The sequence below is a fragment of the Bos indicus genome, chromosome 20 (assembly GCF_029378745.1).
Source record: "Bos indicus isolate NIAB-ARS_2022 breed Sahiwal x Tharparkar chromosome 20, NIAB-ARS_B.indTharparkar_mat_pri_1.0, whole genome shotgun sequence".
NCBI lineage: Eukaryota > Metazoa > Chordata > Mammalia > Artiodactyla > Bovidae > Bos > Bos indicus.
The window spans coordinates 18,383,543-18,405,397 of NC_091779.1; the positions used below are offsets into that span (position 1 = coordinate 18,383,543).

Below are 21,855 nucleotides of genomic sequence, written 5' to 3' on the forward strand. Positions count from 1 at the left end.
TTCTCTGTAGGGCAGGGAAACCTAGTGAATGCTTTACCAACTGTGTTGTTGAGACTTTGAGGGGACCTCTGTTGTTCAGTTTGCATTCAGTTTTACATCACCTTCACTAATTTAAACAGAACTATCACAACCTGCAGGCATACATACCTTGGAGATATCAAACGTTTGGATCCAGACCACCCCAATACAGTGAGTATGGAGATAAGGCACATGAATATTTTTTTTCCAGTCTATATCAAAATTAGGTAACATCAAAGATCACTGATCTCAGATCACTGTAAAAAAATACAATAATAAAATGCAAAAGTTTGAAATATTGCAAGAATTGCCAAAAGTGGCATAGAAACACAAGGTGGATCAACACTGTTGGAAAAATGGCGCCAACAGACTTGCTTAATGCGAGATTGCCACAAAACTGCTTTTTGTGAAAAACACAGTATCTGTGAAGCGAATAGAATATATGATGATGAGACAAGGTATACCTATATTTTGATGAACTGCTAAACTTTTTCCCACGGTGGCTGCACCATTTTACAATTCCAGTAACAATGTATGATTGTTCCTCTTCTTCCCTGGTTATTGTCTGTCTTTTTGATGATCACCATCCTAGTGGCTATAAAGTGGTTCTCTGGTCCACTTCCGAATCCCCAGGATAATCCTGGACCTGCTTATGGTCTTAGTAAATGTTGGTTGACCGGCTAAGTTTGTTTTGACATCTTGTGTCTCTTAACACACTGGAAAGCTGTGTGCTGCGGTGAATAGGCACGGACCAGAGTCCTGTTGAACTTTGAAAACCTGCTCTGTGACATAGTAACTGTGTGATTAGGGACAAGTCTCTTAAGCTTCAGTTTCCTTATCTGTGACATTAAGATTGTTGTTGTTGTTCAGTTCCTAAGTCACGTCCAACTCTTTGTGACCCTGTGGACTGTAGCCCTCCAAGTTTCTCTGTCCTCCACTATCTCCTGGAGTTTGCTTAAGTTCGTCGGTGATTGACGAATTTGCTTCAATTTGGCGAATTGACTTCACCATTGAGTCGGTGATGCTTTCTAACGGTCTCACACTCTGCCTCCCCATTTAGATAATATCCTTTCCCTAGAGTTGATATGAGGGTTAAGTATTGAATAGATAATGTGAGTGAGATCCCTAGCATAGGACTTGACCCAGAGCCCTTGATGAGTGGGGAATGTTATTCTCTTGGATAACATGGGTAGCAGCTTACCCTACTCCTGTGCCTCAAGAAATAGAAGCAACGGTTGATTTCAGATACACCTAATTGTACTGCTAGTGGTAAGCTGGGTCAGCTCCCTTTCTTTCTTTATAAAATCTCCCTGCAAATCTACTCCCAGAATCTGTTAACACTTCTTCAGTTTTTGAGCAAAAACCACTGAGGTCTGGTGAGATAGTTGATTGTCATTTGTGGTTTTGCTTCTTCCTTGGGATTTTCTGCTTAAGCTTTAACCAACCCATTGCTAGATTTGCTTGCTTTTATTAACTCGTTGTTAAAACGGCATTCTTTTCAGAAGCACCGGTTTTAAACACTTTAATAAAAGCAGCTTTTTAATTGCAAAAAAACTGACTGGTAGAAAGGCATGAGGCCGGTTGGAAAAGTGCTGTGTTCTGAAAACCAAGGTCAGGGTTTCAAGCTGCTGCTGCTGCTAAGTCACTTCAGTCATGTCCGACTCTGTGCGACCCCATAGACGGCAGCCCACCAGGCTCCCCCATCCCTGGGATTCTCCAGGCAAGAACACTGGAGTGGGTTGCCATTTCCTTCTCCAATGCATGAAAGTGAAAAGTGAAAGTGAAGTCACTCAGTCGTGTCTGACTCTTAGTGACCCCATGTACTGCAGCCTACCAGGCTCCTCCATCCATGGGATTTTCCAGGCAAGAGTACTGGAGTGGGGTGCCATTGCCTTCAGGAAGAAGCCATAATTGTGGGATGGCAGGGAAATGCGTATAGATAAGGACTCATGAAAAGCCTTTTTGCATTGCACCTGTGAGTGAGAACACCTTTAAGCAAGAGAGACAGTTAACTGAGGACAGTCACACCCTTTAGTCCATGAAGCACCCTTTAGAGACAGTAGGATCCAGAATCTTCACCGTGATGAATTACAGTATGTCAGATCTATTCAGGAACAGTTCCTCTCTCTTATCATATGCCCAGCCCTTATTTTTTCCATTTGCCTTATGCTCCAGCATGGCCAGGGGCTTGTTGCTGTGGTTATTGATTTACCAACAGAGGCTTCAACCAGTTAAACTTTTCCCTATCACAACACATGTCTCATGATGAAAATTAAATGTACGCCAAATAATAAGTTTGGCTCTATTGTCAAATTTATTGGCAAGGCTCGTTTTGCTACTCTGTGCTCTTCCCTTTCAAGTTTTTATTGTTTATATCTCTCATTTTTCCTTTTTTCTAGAACTTGTGTTAGATTAACACTGAGATTAATTAAACAGAGAAGCATTCTCCAAAGAGAGCAAAGGAGAGCTACAGTCGTTCGAAGGGTAGGATGACAGTCATGACTGGGAAGGGATTTTACAGACTAATGAAAAGAGACTGCATTGTTACTGTCCTCAGCCTTCCAAGAACCCCATGAATGAGGTTTGACTGAGATGTAAGATCAACACACTTGATCTTAATGAGTCAAGGTTATATTCCTAAATTTTATTTGGAGGAATCACAAACTCTCCACCTCAGAATTAGCTAAAGCTAATTTAGCATACTGTATTATACTAAATATACTGTATATACTAAATATACATACTATACAATACATAACATTATTATTGTTTAGTTGCTCAGTTGTGTGCAGCCCCATGGACTGTAACCCGCCAGGCTACATGGGATTTCCCAGGCAAGAATACTGGAGTGGGCTGCTATTTCCCTCTCCAGGGGATCTTCCCGACACAGGGATCGAACCTGCATTCCTGCACTGTAGGTGTTCTTTACCACTGAGCCATCTGGGAAGCCCAAATAATAATATTCTTCAGTTCAGTTCATCTCTCAGTTGTGTCTGACTCTTTGCGACCCCATGAACTGCAGCACGCCAGGCTTCCCTGTCCATCACCAACTCCCGGAGTCCACCCAAACCCATGTCCATCGAGTCGATGATGCCATCCAACCATCTCATCCTCTGTCGTCCCCTTCTCCTCCTGCCCTCAATCTTTCCCAGCATCAGGGTCTTTTTCAGTGAGTCAGCTCTTCGTATGAAGTGGCCAAAGTATTGGAGTTTCAGCTTCAACATCAGTCCTTCCAATGAACACCCAGGACTGATCTCCTTTAGGATGGACTGGTTGGATCTCCCTGCAGTCCAAGGGACTCTCAAGAGTCTTCTCCAACACCACAGTTCAAAAGCATCAATTCTTCAGTGCTCAGCTTTCTTTATAGTCCAACTCTCACATCCATACATGACCACTGGAAAAACCATATCCTGACTAGACAGACCTTTATTGGCAAGTAATGGCTCTGCTTTTTAATATGCTGTCTAGGTTGGTCATAACTTTCCTTCCAAGGAGTAAGCGTCTTTTAATTTCATGGCTGCAGTCACCATCTGCAGTGATTTTATAGCCCAGAAAAATAAAGTCAGGCAATGTTTCCACTGTTTCCCCATCTATCTGCCATGAAATGTTGGGACCGGATGCCCTGATCTTAGTTTTCTGAATGTTGAGCTTTAAGCCAACTTTTTCACTCCTCTTTCACTTTCATCAAGAGGCCTTTTAGTTCCTCTTCACTTTCTGCCATGAGGGTGGTGTCATCTGCATATCTGAGGTTATTGATCTTTCTCCCAGCAATCTTGATTCCTGCTTGTGCTTCCTCCAGGCCAGTGTTTCTCAAGATGTACTCTGCACACAAGTTAAATAAGCAGGGTGACAATATATAGCCTTGATGTACTCCTTTTCCTATTTGGAACCAGTCTGTTGTTCCATGTCCAGTTCTAATTGTTGCTTCCTGACCTGCATATCGGTTTCGCAAGAGGCAGGTCAGGTGATCTGGTATTCCCATCTCTTTCAGAATTTTCCACAGTTTATTATGATCCACACAGTCAAAGGCTTTGGCATAGTCAATAAAGCAGAAATAGATGTTTTTCTGGAACTCTCTTGCTTTTTCGATGATCCATCGGATGCTGGCAATTTGATCTCTGGTTCCTCTGCCTTTTTTAAAACCAGCTGGACATCTGGAAGTTCACGGTTCATGTATTGCTGAAGCCTGGCTTGGAGAATTTTGAGCATTAGTTTACTAGCATGTGAGATGAGTGCAATTGTGCGGTAGTATGGAGAAGGAAATGGCAACCCACTCCAGTATTCATGCCTGGAAAATCCAATGGACCGAGGAGCCTGGTGGGCTACAGTCGATGGGGTCACAAAGAGTCAGACACGACTGAGCGACTTTTCTTCTTCTTCTCTTGAGCATTCTTTGGCATTGCCTTTCTTTGGGATTGGAATGAAAACTGACCTTTTCCAGTCCTGTGGCCACTGCTGAGTTTTCCAAATTTGCTGACATATTGAATGCAGTACTTTCATAGCATCATCTTTCAGGATTTGAAATAGCTCAACTGGAATTCCATCACCTCCACTAGCTTTGTTTGTAGTGATGCTTCCTAAGGCCCACTTGACTTCACATTTCAGGATGTCTGGCTCTAGGTCAGTGATCACACCATCGTGATTATCTGGGTCGTGAAGATCTTTTTCGTACAGTTCTTCTGTGTATTCTTGCCACCTCTTCTTAATATCTTCTGCTTCTGTTAGGTCCATACCATTTCTGTCCTTTATTGAGCCCATCTTTGCATGAAATGTTCCCTTGGTATCTCTAATTTTCTTGAAGAGATCTCTAGTCTTCCCCATTCTGTTGTTTTCCTCTATTTCTTTGCATTGATCGCTGAGGAAGGCTTTCTTATCTCTTCTTGCTATTCTTTGGAACTCTGCATTCAGACGCTTATATCTTTCCTTTTCTCCTTTGCTTTTCGCTTCCCGTCTTTTCACAGCTGTTTGTAAGGCCTCCCCAGACAGCCATTTTGCTTTTTTGCATTTCTTTTCCATGGGGATGGTCTTGATCCCTGTCTCCTGTACAATGTCACGAACCTCTGTCCATAGTTCATCAGGCACTCTATCAGATCTAGTCCCTTAAATCTATTTCTCACTTCCACTATATAGTTTTATATAATATATATATGTATATAGAATTATATAATATTTTTAAACATATATAATATAAATATAGAATATATATATATGTTATACTCTAACTTAAATGTTCATGTCTTCCTTTAAGCCATGAGAATTTCATTAAATGGTCACAATTCAAATGAGTGAAATACAAATAATTTTATTTCTAGAGTTAAATAGAGAAAAAAAGTACAATTGACCTTTAATGAAAATAACACTCCTCAAGTTTTTCAGAATCAAATCCCATTAAAGGAAATCTTTTGAGAGATCAAGTATAACATCTCAGAAAAAGGCAAAAGGCACAAGTAAATCCAAGTAAACTGCAAGTAACTGAGAAGTTGACCTTGTCAATGAATTATTTACAGATAAACATGCCTCATTTCCTTATACTTTAACTTAATTTGAAGTTGAGAACATTGGACCTTCCTGCTAGTCAGTGCAACAAAGTGTCAACATTAGCTCTGATCATTACTTGATTGATTCATACCATGGACATTTATTTCTTGCCTTCCCTCCCCTGGTGTAGTTCTGTGTGAGATACATTTGTACATGACACCCCTCTTATTACTCCACAAGAACTTACTAGAGTTTTAAGTGATGCAAGATGTGTCTACAGATAAAATGTAGTGTGGTAACTACCTAACATAGAGGTACAGGTACAAGCAGGAGTGAGAAGCAAAATAATGGACAGCAGTGGGGCATGAGTGTCCAGTCCACCAGACAGAAGACCCCCCGTGAAAACCGACCTGGCTGTCCCAATGCACCAGAGGCAGATATCAGTACTGGTTATTATGCTGTGCTGTAGGACTGCATATAATGTGGATAATTCCACAATGGATTCAGCTAAATAATAATATATAAAGTGTTATCACTCAGTTGTATTTGACTCTTTGTGATCATAACAATTACAAGTGTGTGTCCAGCTCTGTACTGTCTATATTTATGGATTTATAGTGTGTTATCTGTATCATCAGAGACTGGCACAAGATAGTCCTAAATAGCAGACATGTAAGGGTCACTAGAAAGTCTTATATGGTATTGCAAAACATGCTTAACTTATCAATCATGTTTTTTTAAACAAACAAACAAACAAACAAAAAATCAAGATTAGTCTATCCTGAACACCCATCACCAGGATGAGCAGAGAGCACTTAGATGGGTAGGCTCCCTGTTGGAGCTTTGGTTCCTATTTGAAATGCCACTGAAGAGTGATCTCTTCAAATCACAATTTAAGCAGACATTGTTTCTCAAAGCCAACCCCTCTTTCTTCCTTGTGGGTTATCAAGTCTTCTGCCTTTTTCAGACTCATCCTTCCACCCTCAAGCCATTGTTGTTCAGTCACTAAGTCATGTCCAACTCTCTGCGATGCCATGAACTGCAGCACGCCAGGCTTCCCTGTCCTTTCCAACCATCTCATCCTCTGTTGCCCCCCTCTTCTCCTTCCCTCAATCTTTCCCAGCATCAGAGTCTTTTCCAGTGAGTCAACTCTTCACATCAGGTGGCCACAGTACTGGAGCTTCAGCTTCAGCATCAGTCCTTCCAATGATTATTCAGGGTTGATTTCCTTTAGAATTGACTGGTTTGATCTACTTTCTGTCCTAGGGACTCTTGAGTCTTCTCCAGCACCATAGCTGAAAGGCATCAATTCTTTGGTATTCAGCCTTCTTTATGGTCCAACTCTCACATCCATTCATGACTACTGGAAAAATCATAGCTTTAACTATACAGACCTTTGTTGGCAAAGTGATGTCTTTGCTTTTTAATAAGCTGTCTAGGTTTGTCATAGTTTTCCTTCCAAGTAGCAAGCATCTTAATTTCATGGCTACAGTCACCACTCAGGGTGATTTTAGAGCCCAGGAAAATAAAATCTGTCACTGCTTCCACTTTTTCCCCATCAATTTGCCATCAAGCGATGAGACCAGATGCCATGATCTAAGTGTTTTGAATATTGAGTTTTAAGCCAACTTTTTCACTTTCCTCTTTCCCCCTCATCAAGAGGCTCCTTAGTTCCTCTTCACTCTCTACTATTAGAGTGGTGTCATCTGTATATCTGAGGTTGATGATACTTCTCCCAGCAATCTTGATTCCAGCTTGGGATTCATCCAGCCCAGCATTTCACATGATATACTCTACATTTCCTAGAGAAGGAAATGGCAACCCACTCCAGTATTCTTGCCTGGAGAATCCCATGGACGGAGGAGCCTAGAGTCGGACACGACTGAGCAACTTCACTCACTTCACTCAATGGGCTTCCCTGGTGGCTCAGACGGTAAAGTGTCTGACTGCAATGTGGGAGACCTGGGTTCAATCCCTGGGTCGGGAATATCCCCTGGAGGAAGAAATGGCAACCCACTCCAGGACTCTTGCCTGGAGAATTCTATGGACAAAGGAGCTACAGTCCTTTGGTGGGCTACAGTCCATGGGGTCGCAAAGAGTCGGACACGACTAAGCCATTTCACTTTCACTTTCACTTTCACTCTACATATAAGTTAAATAAACAGGATGACACTATACAGCCTTGCCATACTCTTTTCCCGATTTGGAACCAGTGCATTGTTCCATTTCTGGTTCTGACTTTTGCTTCTTGACCTGCATACAGGTTTCACAGGAGACAGCCATGTGCTTCCCCAAATGTGCAGGGTGGGGATAAACACAATATCAATTACCCTTTAGAAACCACTACATGCCCAAACCTTTTTCAGTGCTTCATTTAAATATGGAAATGTGATACAGTTCTGGGAGGAGGTGTTTAAGGGGCCTCTGAGAGCATTGGAAAAGGTTTTAAGTCTCTTAAAAAGAGACACAAAGAAAAGACTCTTCTACTACTCTGGAAGAAGGTGTATGAGAATGTGATATTTGGAATGACGATCACCATCTTTTTCCACAAAAATGACAAAGTAGAAATGAACTAACTCAGAAGAAATTTTCCTACCTTTGGACTTCTTTTTCTATGTTTCTGTGTAACAGCTCTTACTGCTTAGCACTTCAAGTTGTGTTCTGTTATTTCCAAATGAAAGCATGATCCTTGATACTATAACATTCCCATTTGAAAAACAGAAATTAGGTGCTTAGTATCTTTGTTTGATATTTGTGTTGATCACTTTTGTTTGCCTAAAAGACAAGGCTTATATTTTAATTTTCTGTAAGTTACTAAGACCTAAGATGTAGCAATAATTTCTCTTTTCACAAATGCTTAAGAAACTTATTTCACCCTTGACACAGTTTAAATACTTTACATTTTGGGTGTATATGCTGACTCCAAGATGCTGCAGATTTCATATCTGTTGCAATTATTTTGAATCATCAGAGAAATTGTTTCCGTTGTTGATTGCACCTCCTGTTCTTCCCGTTCTTGACCCAGATATATTATCATATCCAAGTGACATGCATTATTGAATCTTTTATCATGAATCGTGTGTATTTCTCATACTGTGGATATTGTCATGTCAGAGAACAGTTTGTGCAGTATAAAGAAGAAGCTCTTAAAAAAAAAAAAGAAGTTCTCAGTGGGAGGGAGATTCAAGAGAAAGGGAGATATGTATATCTATGGCTGATTCATGTTGATGTATGGAAGAAACCAACACAATAGTATAAAGCAATTATCTTTCAATTAGAAAGAAATAAAAGGAAAAAAATTCTTCCCAAACCTGGCCCATCATCAGTGTCTCCCCAGACATACTAATCTTTCTCTAGGTGATTAGCAATCAACCAGGTCTGGCAACCGCTACTTTTAGGAGTAGAGGAGAGAGGAAGTTTGTACTGTCTGATCCCATACGTAAATGGTTTCAAACCTCTTTTGACAAAGTCAGCCATGTAAGAACAAAATCTCTCAGCAAGTTACAGAAAGCTTGTGTATCAAGTGAGTTGGAAGAAGGAGTCCTTTGGTCTCCATGTCCTCTGTCTACACGGCCATCCCCTGAGATGTCCAGGGTCCTTCAGGTCTTTGAGCACCAGTCCGTGTAGGTCTGCGTTGTTGCTAGCTACACGGCTCCATCATTTTCTGCAGCTCTTCTGCAACACAGCCACGTCCACTGAGGGCACTCAGGAGACTTTATGCTGCCCTTTCACCTCATGGGAGACACTCTCCATGGCTGCCTAAGGCCATATCAGCCACCTGTTCCCCCTCTACCCAGGCAGCTGAGCCTGATCCCTCTCCTCTCTGTTTCCTTAATCCTACTTGGCACCTCACCAGGGCTTATTGCCCTTTTTTCTGAGATCAGCACGAGTTGCCTTCCCTCTGACTCTCCCCTTTCCCAAGCCTGAAGCATGCTCTTCTGTGCTAGGAGGCATGGAAACTCCCAAGGTTTCCTTCCAGATCTCTTGTCTAGGCCCTTGAGTTCTTCTGTATGGCTATGTAACTAAGCTTTTATAACTCAGAATCTAGGATAAATCTTTCTGGTTTTTTGCCTTCTCTGTTGTGTTTCATTCCCAAGGTGATTTGCATAATCTAGCTGATTAAGGAAATGCCAAAGAGAAACACAAATGTATATATGAAACATAAAAATAAAACACAAAACCCTGTATGGTAAGTGTAAGGAGTATGATGTACTTTTCGCTTCTGCTCTGTGTGTGTTTATGTGTATATACGTATAATTGCAGTACACACAAGTATATGGTAATTAGCAAAATTGAAAATCTATCCTTTGAAATAATTTTTCACTGAGTCTGTTCACATTCTCGACTTACTTTATTTAAATTTGAAGTCATAATAGATGACGAAGGGAAAAAAGGATTTAAAGTAATACGCTGAGGGCTTTCCTGGTGGTCCAGTGGTTCAGAATCTGGGATTCCCCCATGCAGGGCACAAGGGTTTGATCCCTGGTCCAGGAAGTTCCCACATGCCATGGAGCAAGTAAGCCCGTGTGCCACAACTGCTGAGCCCGTGAGCCACAACTGCTGAGCCTGTGTGCTACAACTGCTGAAGCGTACGCACCTAGAGCCCATGCTCTGCAACAAGAGAAGCCGTTGCCATGCGGAGCCTGGGCACCACAACAAAGAGTAGCCCTTGCTTGCTGTAACTAGAGAAAGCCCACGTGCAGCACCAAAGACCTAACATGGGCAAAAATAAATAAACAAATAAATCTTAAAAAAATACATGCTGGAAAATACACATCCCACATAGTCACCTCAGGCTACTATACATATATTCCACTAATATTACCATAGCCCTAAACATTTCTGGATTTGTTCCTTTGCAGTTTACAAACTATAAGTTGAAAATGTTAGTAAATTATGATTAATCCCACCTCTACTTCCCCCATTCCAACTCCACTTATCAAGACATAGCTCAGCTTGATCCACTGACTTTTGAAACTATTCTTAACTTTTGATTAGTTCTGGGCATGATTTTTAAAGCAGTAGACAAAGACTTTTCTCCCTTAGGGCCAATTAAATGAAATTCTGAAAAACTCTGATGTTGATTTGTAAAGAAAAGCTCAAAAACTGCTTTGAACAGCAGTACCACTGAAATGATATAATTACTGAAGTGATTACTCTGAAGCATTTTATTTCAATGAAAAAATATTGGTCAGTCAGTTCAGTTCAGTTGCTCAGTTGTGTCCGACTCTTTGCGACCCCATGAATCGCAGCATGCCAGGCCTCCCTGTCCATCACCAGCTCCCGGAGTTCACTCAGTTGTTCTCAACTAGGGATGGCTTTACATGCTAGGGGACATTTGGTAACTTCTAGAAACCTTTTTGATTGTCGCAGCTAGAGAAGGAGTGTTCTTGGCATTTGGTGAGTGGAGGCCAGGGTTGATGCTGAGAATCCTGCATTGCTCAGGACAACTCCCCATAACTTGTTTGGCAAAAATGTCAATAAAGTTGAGGTTGAAAAACCTGGTTTAAACAAACAAATGATCACTTTATAGTCTTTCTCACATTTTAATACACTTAAAATTTCTGATCGCCTTACCCCAGCTTCAGGTAGGTCAGTTTTGTTCTCACCCTGCTGCCCAATTTCCATTACAGACCTCCTTCTCTCTGCTTGTACCTTCCTACAGGTCATTTCAGTTTATGTGTCCCTGAGCAGGGTCTGCAGCTAGCCAGATCTGTTCTTGCAGATCTGATGTCTGACTTCTAAATCAGAGATCAGTAGGGAGCCCAGGGCCTCCCAAATATCAAAAAGAAAGGGAGAACCATATAGCCCTTCTGGGATGACAGGCATGCCCTGGGAAAGCCAGATGCTGACTTTACACTCCTTTCCCTCAGGGAGAGTGTCCCAGTATATTTTGCAGGATTTGGATAAATCCCAATACATGAAGGTTCATGTGGAAGTGGTTGGCAAAGGTTTTCAATTTATGGACTCCTGCCAAGTACTTCCCACCACAGGCAACCTTATGGTCACAGCCCTATCTGAATGAATTTCAGAAAGTCCTCAGCAGAGTGCTGCCTTCTGAATCCTATTGGCAGATCTCAAAGTGATCAGATCCCTCAAATTCATTATGTGTCCTGGTGTTAGTATATATGTGGCTTCAAAGAGTCTCCAGGTAAGCTCTTGGAGCAGGTACATATATCACATTTGAACCTGACATCTTTAATTTCAGGTCTAAAGAAGCTAGTCTTTTTGCCTTTTCATACTGTTCATGAGGTTCTCAAGGCAAGAATACTGAAGTGGTTTGCCTTTCCCTTTTCCAGTAGACCACTGTTTTGTCAGAAATCCCCACCACGACCCATTGTCTTGGGTGGCCCTGCATGGCATGGCTCATAGCTTCATTGAATTACACAAGGCTGTGATTTATGTGATCATTTTGGTTAGTTTTCTGTGATTGTGGTTTTCATTCGTGAGGCCATGGGGTTGTAGTTCTTGCTTCTTCTCTCTGCCCTCTGATGCATGAGGATAAGAGACTTGTGCAGGCTTCCTGATGGGAGGGCTGTGAGGAAAACTGATGCTTTTGAATTGTGGTGTTAGTGAAGATTCTTGAGAGTCCCTTGGACAGCACGGAGATCAAACCTGTCAATCCTAAAGGAAATCAATCCTAACTATTCATTGGAAGAACCAATGCTGAAGTTGACGCTCTGATACTTTGGCCCCCTGATGTGAAGAGCCAACTCATTGGAAAAGACCCTGATGCTGGGAAAGATTGAAGGCAGGAAGAGAAGGGGATGACAGAGGATGAGATGGTTGGGTGGCATCACCAACTCAATGGACATGAGTTTGCACAAGCTCCAGGGTATAGTGAAGGACAGGGAGGCCTGGCGTGCTGCAGTCCATGGGGTTGCAGAGTCAGACATGACTTAGCGACTAAACAAAAACAAAGGAGCTAGTCTAGGCAGATTAAGTCTCTCCTTCACCAAATGATCCAGTCACGAAGTGATACTGTCCACTACAAAGAGTGAAATTCATGGTTTGTTGCAGGTGCTGGTCAATGAAATAGAAGCACCAGTTCCCCATCAGTGAGTTCCTGTTTACTCTCATCCTGACACATATATCCAAGGCCTTTGGAGAAGGGCTGAGCTCTGGCAAAGGAGGCTTTTTCTGTTCCCTGATAGCACCTGCCTGTCTTATCCACCCGTTATGGAGGTGTGGTCATCTGTCTACTGTTGCTGAGTTTTAAGTCTCTGCTTTACATGTATGAGAACCCTGACTATTCTGGCCTCTCCAGACCTGAAATTTTATGCCACTGAGTATTTTAAATCAGTTATGAAGGCCCTAGTTCTGCTATCAGCTAGAAGATATCTCTATACCTTCACCACATAAAATTTATTTCTCTCCTTCTGAACAGTACATTCTCTAAAAAAATCAAAGGTCTGTATTAAAGGGCGGGTGAGGAGGGTGTCTGGGTTAGGAGGGGGAAGGTATGCCTGGCTCTAGTCTGGGGGTGCTGTATTTACAGGACAACTCAGGTTGCCCTCAATTCATTTACTAACAATTTTCTAGACTAGACCCAGCAATGTAATATTAGCACCGAGTCCATCACTGAGTCAGCTTATAAGGAAATTCTCAGCAGTTTATTTAGTTCCAACAGGCTAAAGGGATCAGGTTTTCTTTTCTTGCCCCATTTTTATACAATGATCCACGTTCCTTTTCCTCTGGTGGGTCCACAAGGGTTAAAGACTGTTGGATAGCAGGTTATCTTCAAGCAAAGGATCAGTGAGAGAGTTCCACTCCAGTAAGCTTGAGCCACCAGGTCCCTTTTCTGTCTCTTCGGTCTTCCCTCACTTGGTGGGTATCTGCTTCTGCAAATTCCCCCTCACAGACCTTTCCAGTGTGAGTTACTCCTCTGATGACCTTCTCCCTCTTCCTCCATCTCAATCTTGCATAGTCTTTTAGATTAGAAAAACCAGCTCTGTTTGCTGCCTGTGAGTATTGCTGACCTGCATTAGACTGCTGTGGTCTCTTTGAGGCTTTGTGCTTTAATGAGGGCTGGGGAGAGGAAAAAGGCCTGAGTGGAATGAGTAGGGGAAGAAGAGGAGGCATGGCTTGCCCAGAAAACAGTTTAATACTTAGAAATGTAAGTCCACCATTTGCCCTATAAAATTAGAATCCTTCACTCTGATTCTGAATAATTTAAACAGCGTTATTTTGGCAGTTTAATTAGGAGAATAGTGGCTCAAGGTATGTTACATCAGTGGTTAAGGTGAGCGGGAAAGGAGCTTTTATCAGGATCTAAAACACTTATATCAAAACCACTGAAAAACATCAAGGGAAGAATCATGTATAATTTGTGACATACCAGCTCTAAAAATGAAAGTAGTAGAGTTTTCTCTAGATCTGTTCCTTACACTGCCATTCAACTTGGCCGGATGCTTTCCATTTAAATTTGTATAGCTTATCTCTACAAATGATAATATCTGATTTTGATTGAATGTTCATTTTTTATCAGATTCTGTGCTCTAAATTTCATATATATTATCATATAAATTTCATGAATTTTATATATTAACTCATAAATTATTCCAAACAATTATTCTAAAACAATGAGTTGTTGTTTTTTAATCTTGTTAGGTTGTAAATTGCCATTTTTCAGATAAGGAGGTTGAACTTTAATTTTGCCCAGGGTCACACAGCTAGTCAGTGGTGGGATTCAAACCAAGGTCTTTGTGATCCCAAAGTTTCTGCTCCTACTCCCATATCATACGTTTGGTATCGACACAATCCACAGGAAAACTAGAGTCCAGGCTGACTCTGGCAAAATCCTGGCATCCCCACAGCCAATCTTGAGTTTGAACTCAGCTTGAGGACACAGGATGTATCAGATCAGAGGTCTTGCTGAGATACCATCCTGTATTTGGAGAGCTCCTCTGAAGTGTGCCAGGTGGTACAATGGTAAAGAATCCACCTGTCAAGGCAGGAAACATGGGTTCGATCCTTGGGTCAGGGAAGATCCCCTGGAGAAGGAAATGGCAACCCACGCCAGTATTCTTGCCTGGAGAATCCCATGGACAGAAGAGCCTGGCTGGCTACAGTCCACAGGGTTGCAAAGAGTTGGACAACTGAAGCAACTTAGCATGCCCTCTTTAATAGACATTTGGCTTGTCTCCAATCTTTTACTGACTGATACAATGAATAAGCTTGAATATATGTCATTGTGCATATGTGCATATATTTCTATAGGAGAAGTTTCTAGAAATAGGATTGTTGCCTTAAAAATGTGGGTTTATATACTAATTTGCACTGCCACCAGCAATATGTGAGTTTTCCACAATCCTTCCAACAGAGGGAACACACTTTTCGATTGTGGAAAACTCATACATTACTGGTGGCGGTGCAAATTTTGGCTAATCTGACTGATAAAATGTTTGGACTTTAACCCATCCCATGCAATAAAATGCAGTATTATAGATTTTTCTTACTATGGTTAAAGTTAAGCACTTTCTATATGCTTATGAGCCATTTGCACTTCCATTTCTCTGAAATTTGTCCGCTTTATTCTTGGTTTATAGGTGTTTCCTTATCAGTTTCTAAGAATCCTTAATATATTGGGGAGAGTATCACTTGTTTGTATTATGAATTGAACATATTTCTTTCTCCTTGTCATTTGCCTTTTTCCTTTTTTCTTCTTGATTTTCATATGGTTAAATTTATTAGTCTTCTTTTATGTTTTATGAACTACTAAGTCAAATTTAAAAAGTTTTTTCCTACTCCAAGATTATAAAAGTGTTCTCCCTGTTGTCATCCAGGACTTTCACGGTTCTTTAAAAATTTTATTTAAATCTTTGGTCTATTAATACTTGGAGTTTATTTTGGTTTATAGTATAATTTTCGGATCCCACTTTTTATTTTCAGATGACTCTCTAGTTGTATCACACCATTTACTCAACAACTGCTGGTAATTCAAGTGCCTACTGCTTTCAAGTGCACGTATATCATATACAATATGTCTTTTAAAAATATACACATATATTATATATATATAATATAAAATGGCTTTATCTTAGAATACCAGAATAAAGTCTAAATTTTTCTGTTGCAGACCTAGAGGGTTTATTTTTTTGTAAAATATACATAATGTAAAATTTATCATTTTAACCATTTTAAGTAAAATTTCCCATTTTAACCATTTTTAACTTTAACCATATAAAGTTCAGTGGCACTAAGTATATTTGCATGCTTTGTACAACCATCACCACCATCTACCTTCAGAACTTTTTCGTCTTCCCCCCATATGACTTGAAATCAAACATACTGGTCGTTTTATGATGTCCCATTCCTTTGTACGGTGTTGGCTGTTTTCAGAGATGTTAAAATTTGGGAAAGTGTATATCTTAGAATTTATGAAATATGGTACTAAATTCCCAAATGTTTTTGGTATGTTTTTTAGATGTTCTGTTCTGTGCCACTGTTTTGCTTCTTTATGTACTGCTGCTGCTGCTGCTGCTAAGTTGTGTCCGACTCTGTGCGACCCCATAGACGGCAGCCCACCAGGCTCCCCCGTCCCTGGGATTCTCCAGGCAAGAACACTGGAGTGGGTTGCCATTTCCTTCTTCAACGCATGAAAGTGAAAAGTGAAAGTGAAGTCGCTCAGTTGTGTCCGGCTCTTAGTGACCCCATAGACTGCAGCCCACCAGGCTCCTCTGTCCATGGGATTTTCCAGGCAAGAGTACCAGAGTGGGGTGCCATTGCCTTCTCCCTTCATGTACCAATGTCACACTATTTTAATTACTAAAGATTCAAAATATCTTTTAATACACGATAGAGCTAGTTTCCCCTCATTGGTCTTCTTTTTCAGAAGACATCTTTTTCCAACTGTTTTTGTCTATCTGTCCAGATAAACTAGGCACCTTCTCTTTGGATCTTGTAGATCTTCTTTTCCTCCCTCTGTCTACCTCAGTTTCACTTAAGTTATATAAACTTGAATACAGAAGAACTTCTTACACCTGAAGATCAGCTAAAAGTTTGGATCAGAGTATCTTTTCTGAAAGTTTATCTTCTTGACTTGGTTCAACCTTGCCATGGGAGGCACAGTCCATTCCTGACCTATTTTGCTGCCATAAAAGGAAGATGGATGCTTCTATGACAGTTCTTAGAATCGCTTACCCCTTTTGTATCTGGTACATAGAATATCAGCCTTTTAAAGTGAATTCAGCATTGTCTTTGTGATGAAAAGTCTTTTAAGTGATTGTAGTTGCATCAGGGTTTACTGTGGTTCACTAATGCATTTACCCCCGGTAGGTTTGTTGTTTTGCCAGTTATTCCTATTAAATTTTTAGCATATTTAATATTGTATTACTAGGAACTTGGCTTTATTTGCATCTATAGATCATAAACCCATCTCTTTTTTTTGTTTGTTTGTCAGTAATTCCTGTGGAAAATGGCCTTCAGTGATCTTACATCGAGGACCGTGCGTCTTTATGATAATTGGATCAAAGATGCTGGTAAGTAACCAGATTTCCTAACTGTGGCTCATCCTTCCTTTTTTGGTTGGATTCTCGTACTTAATAGGATTTCATTGAAACAGAATGAGAGACTTAGCAACTTAACACTCCCTTACAGACACCCCATAAATTGATTTTTTCAAATTTTTATTTATTTGGCCACACCGGGTCTTAGTTGTAGCGTGTAAGATCTAGATCCCTGACCAGGAATCGAACCCAGGCACCCACATTGGGAATGAGGAGTCTTAGCCACTGGCCCACCAGGGAAATCCCCTTGATTTTTATTTTAATTAGTGAAGAAGTATCAAAAATTTCATTGAAGATATGTATAAAGATAGAGGTATTAATACATAGCTGATGTTCAATATGATGTTTGTAATTGTGAAAATAGCTTTATACCCAGGGAAAGGAATTGGTCCATGCATGGTGGTACATCATTCCAGCTCAGTAGCCATTAGAAGTGATTTTGGGGCACTGTGCTCTTAGGCTTGATTCTGCCCTAATGCTCTTAAGGGAAATAACAGTTATCACCAACAATGACTCTGTCCAGTAACTCTTGAGTGGGAAGGGCCACAGCCCCCAGGGGTATGTCAGAAAGCAGGGGCATTTGCTAGGGTAACCCCTGAGTAATTCTGAAATGCCCACCTTCTCCCATTGCCCATTAAAAAAAATCAACATTGTTGAAAGGCATTTAATGCCATAGTGAGTGGTTTAAAATCATTAAATGCAAGCAGGTTATAGAAGACCACCTGTATTTCATGCATGCATGCTCAGTGGCTCAGTCGTGTCCAGTTCTTTTGCAACCCCATGGACTGTAGCCTGCCAGGTTCCTCTGTCCATGGACTTTTCCAGGCAAGCATACTAGAATGGATTGCCATTTCGTATTCCATTTGTGTGGTAGGATTATGGGTAATTTCTATTTACTTTTCTGTGTCTGTCTACTAGATGTTTGGGGGTTTCATGTTTTGTCTTTTATTTGTTTGTTTGGCCACAGTATGCGGTGTGAGAGATCTTAGTTCTCAGACCAGGAATTGAACCCTCACCTCCTGCAGTGCAAGTGTGAAATCTTAACCACTAGACTGCAGGGAAGTCCCTGTCTAGATGTTGTTAAACCACATCAATATGTGTTGCTTCTATAACTGTTATAAAATGTTTTAAACAAACATTTATAACAAATGTTTTATAATACTTAAATGTTTTATAACAAAGGTAGCATTTTTAAAAGAATAGACAAGGAATCAGAACATTTCAGAGCTGAGATGGACTTAGATATCATCAAAGCTACCTTCTCATGTTGTTGTTCTTGTTCAATAGGGTCTGACACTTTGTGACCCCATAAACTGCAGCAAGCCAGGCTTCCCTGTCCTCCTCTAACTCCCAGAGTTTGCACAAACTCATGTCCATTGAGTCGGTGATACCATCCAACCATCTCATCCTCTGTTGCCCCTTCTCCTCCTGCCTTCAGTCTTTCCCAGCATCAGAATCTTTTCCAGTGAGTGGGCTCTTCACATCAGGTGGTCAAAGTATTGGAGCTTCAGCTTCAGCATCAGTCCTGCCAATGAATATTCAGGGTTGATTTCCTTTAGGATTGACTGGTTTGATCTCCTTGCTGTCCAAGGGACTCTCAAGAGTCTTCTCCAACACCACAGTTTGATATGAAAAACTCTCATATCTGCACATGACTACTTGAAAAACCATAGCTTTGACTGTATGGACCTTCCCAACATCATGGTCATTTGTCAGCAGAAAGATCAGAACATACATTTTCTGGTTATGATTAGTACTCTGGTATTTCACATTTGAATTCCTTTCCACATATTCACCACCATCACCACTTTAGATTAGTTTGTTACCTATCAGTTAGAATCACATATTCACCAAGTTCAGGAGGAAAAAGTGTCACCTCTTGCTACCTAGCACAGTTGAAATTATATTTCTGTTTACACTGATTTCAGCAAAGATACACTGTTTCATGGTTGCTATCTTTCTCAGTGGACTTCCTGGATGATTCAGTGGTGAAGAACCCACCTGTAATGCCAGAGACCCAGATTTGATCCCTGGGTTGGAAAGGTCCCCTGGAGAAGGAAGTGGCAACCCACTCCAGTATTCTTGCCTGGGAAATCCCAATGAAAGAAGAGACGGGCAGGCTACAGCCCTTGGGGTCTCAAGAATCAGACACAATTTAGCAATTCAACAACAACAAATCTTTCTCAGTAGATTAAAAACCAATATCATTTCACTGAAAAAGATGCTATAGTTTTGCCCCTGAAGAATGCAAAGGTTCTTAAAAGGATCCTAAAAAGGATCCCATAAATAGAGAAGTTTCACTCTGGTGAATGGAGATTGAAGGGAATTTTTATATATATATATTCAATTTTTTCTTATTTTTCAACTTACATAATGACACAGAGAATGTATAGATTTCTTTAAAGATTATCTTTCTCTGAAGATTTACAGTAGTTCTCATAAATTCAATATTTAATTTAAATACTATTTTTTTTCTGTTGTAATGGGTTTTATTTATTTATTTAAAAATATGAATATTTTCTTTTCAAGGTAGAGGTGTAACTGGCTACCTGAACTCTCATGATTTAACCTTGGGAACGAAGTAGATTTGGATAATTTTTTGAAATAGACATGTTTGGAAGAACGGATCACTTGCTATCCAACTCTTGCTACTCATTATCCCCATTGTAAGAACCCAAGACATTCAATTAATCAATATCCTAATTCAAGAGCCAAATAGATTTAGGTGATGATGAATATCTATATAGTGCTCTAAGTATAAAATGTTTTAAGATGAACTACTTCTGAATTCCACTTCTAATTTTATTCATGGGTCAACTCTTTATTTTTATTATGAATACTTACATTGAAAAGATTATGAATACTTACATTGACCTAGTATTAGGTCAGAAAAGGGAATGACAAAGGTGAGAAGTGGTTCAGGATAGACGAGGAAAGTCCTGGAAGCAGTGTCGCAAACAGCGTGGGGAGGATGAAAGGAAGAGGCAGGCGATGCTACTGATCTGAAGCTATGCTAATTTAAAGTCTTCAGGGAGGAGGGAAGGATGGAGATGTGTGGTGAAAAGACCTTGATTTAAGTTCTGCCACTATTGTGAACCAGCTCAGTGATCTTGCACAAATTATTTATTGTCTGTGAGCCTCAGTTTCCTTGTTAGCAAAGGAGAGTTGAGCCTGGTATCCCCCAGCTACCAGATAATACGCATGAAAGTGTTAGTCACTCAGTTGCGTCTGACGCTTTGTGACCCCATGGACTGTGTAGCCCACCAGGTTCCTCTGTCCATGGAATTGTCTAGGCAAGAATGCTGGGGTGGATTGCCATTGCCTAATACGCATGAAAGTGCTATGTTATTTAGGAAGTATCCCAACAGAAACAGTGGTGGTGGTTGATGACTTATAGCGCATTTCCATGTTCAAATACTTTTAATATAGCATATCTTTTTTTTTTAAGTTTCTTCATTCTTTTTCCTGTTGAAATCTAGAAGGGTTAAAATGGTTTGTGTTGAGATATATATCTTTATGAGAACACTATTGGGTATAACAAGAGGGGTTTTTTTTGCTCTGTGTAGTGTGATATTGATCTCTGAGAACCATTAGGAATCATTTTTGGCCATGTTAGTTCTGTTTTACTTTGCCTATACTTCAAAGGGCTAAGGCCATGATCAAGTGCCAAGAATTTCAAGTGTATTCTTGGCTTTGGCCCTAATTCTGAATAGACTTTGGGAAACTTACTGATACTCGTTGGCTTTCTGATTGTTAGAGAAGTAGGAGGCAGGCATAGTTATTTCATGTGGAAAATTCCACAGCTACAGAATTTTAAAATGGTTTAATTAATACTTAAGCTATAAGAGGATTTATAATGTTTTGATGTTTAAAAAGCAACTTTCCTTGTATTCGAATAGTAATGATTTTGACCTTTCAGACTCAGAGTGATCTTTTTGCAAGAAGACAGAAAATCTGCTGCCACTCTGAATCTCTAGTACTTCACAAAGTACCAGAGGTACATGTTTGTTTCTCCTTCCAGCTTCTTCATCTTATTGGCACTTAGAATTTTAAAGGGTGTACCCTTTGAGCTAGTACTGCTACTTAAGAAGAGAACACATTCTTAAAAGTGGTTGATGGAAAAGCTCATTAATATTCTATGTATGTGACCCTTATACTCCCCTGTACTCACTCTCCAGAATGCTCTTAGAAAAGCATTATGGGGCTAGTAATAAGTCAGAACGTCAGAGCTGAGGTCTGGACTCTCAGACAGCCTGCCCCTCCATCCTCTGCCTTTATCTGTTGGTAGTACTTAAACGCAGCTCTGATGCTGAATAGAAGGTACAGGAAACTCTCTCTCCCTTATCAGCCTTTTGTCTCTAAAGAAAACAGAGCACACTTCACCCCAGAACCTTTTGCGATTTGTGAGATCATAGACTGAGGCAGAATTACCTTTATCAAGCCACCAGCCCCATCTGACTTGCAGATGTCTCATCAGCGGGAGCCCCCTGCCTCACATGAAAGTGGGCTCCCTATTTGGAAAGGTATCTGCCAAGAGAGAAGGCAGGAAAAATGAACAGTCATCAGAGTCATGGACATATTAAATGCTTTATTTGCTCAGTAGGGAGAGCTAATTTAAGCAAAGGAATAATCTGAGCAAAGCTTTACTTCTAGAAAGTAAATTTGGTCATTATATAGACGATAAGATGGTGGCAGATTGGATCAGGAGACAGAGAAACCACATAAAATTACCGCAGAGCACCTAGCAGTGGGGTACTGAGGGCCTCAGTGTTGCTGAAGGAAGCATTGAACTCCTGGTTTATAACTTTGATGGAACGTTCATCATGGTCATCGCAGCAGCTTATTTCAAAAT

At 40.6% G+C, this 21,855-nt stretch overlaps 1 protein-coding gene across 1 annotated transcript in view; it reads left to right on the forward strand.

The window, feature by feature from the left end:
• The window catches only part of ELOVL7 (ELOVL fatty acid elongase 7), a 76,809-nt gene that overhangs the window by 31,667 nt on the left and 23,287 nt on the right, over window positions 1-21,855 (forward strand). Inside the window, exon 2 of the mRNA XM_019983089.2 lies at window positions 16,898-16,976. Within this exon, the coding sequence (XP_019838648.1) occupies window positions 16,913-16,976 (64 nt within the window). The 5' untranslated portion in view covers window positions 16,898-16,912. The remainder of the gene's footprint in view (window positions 1-16,897; window positions 16,977-21,855) is intronic.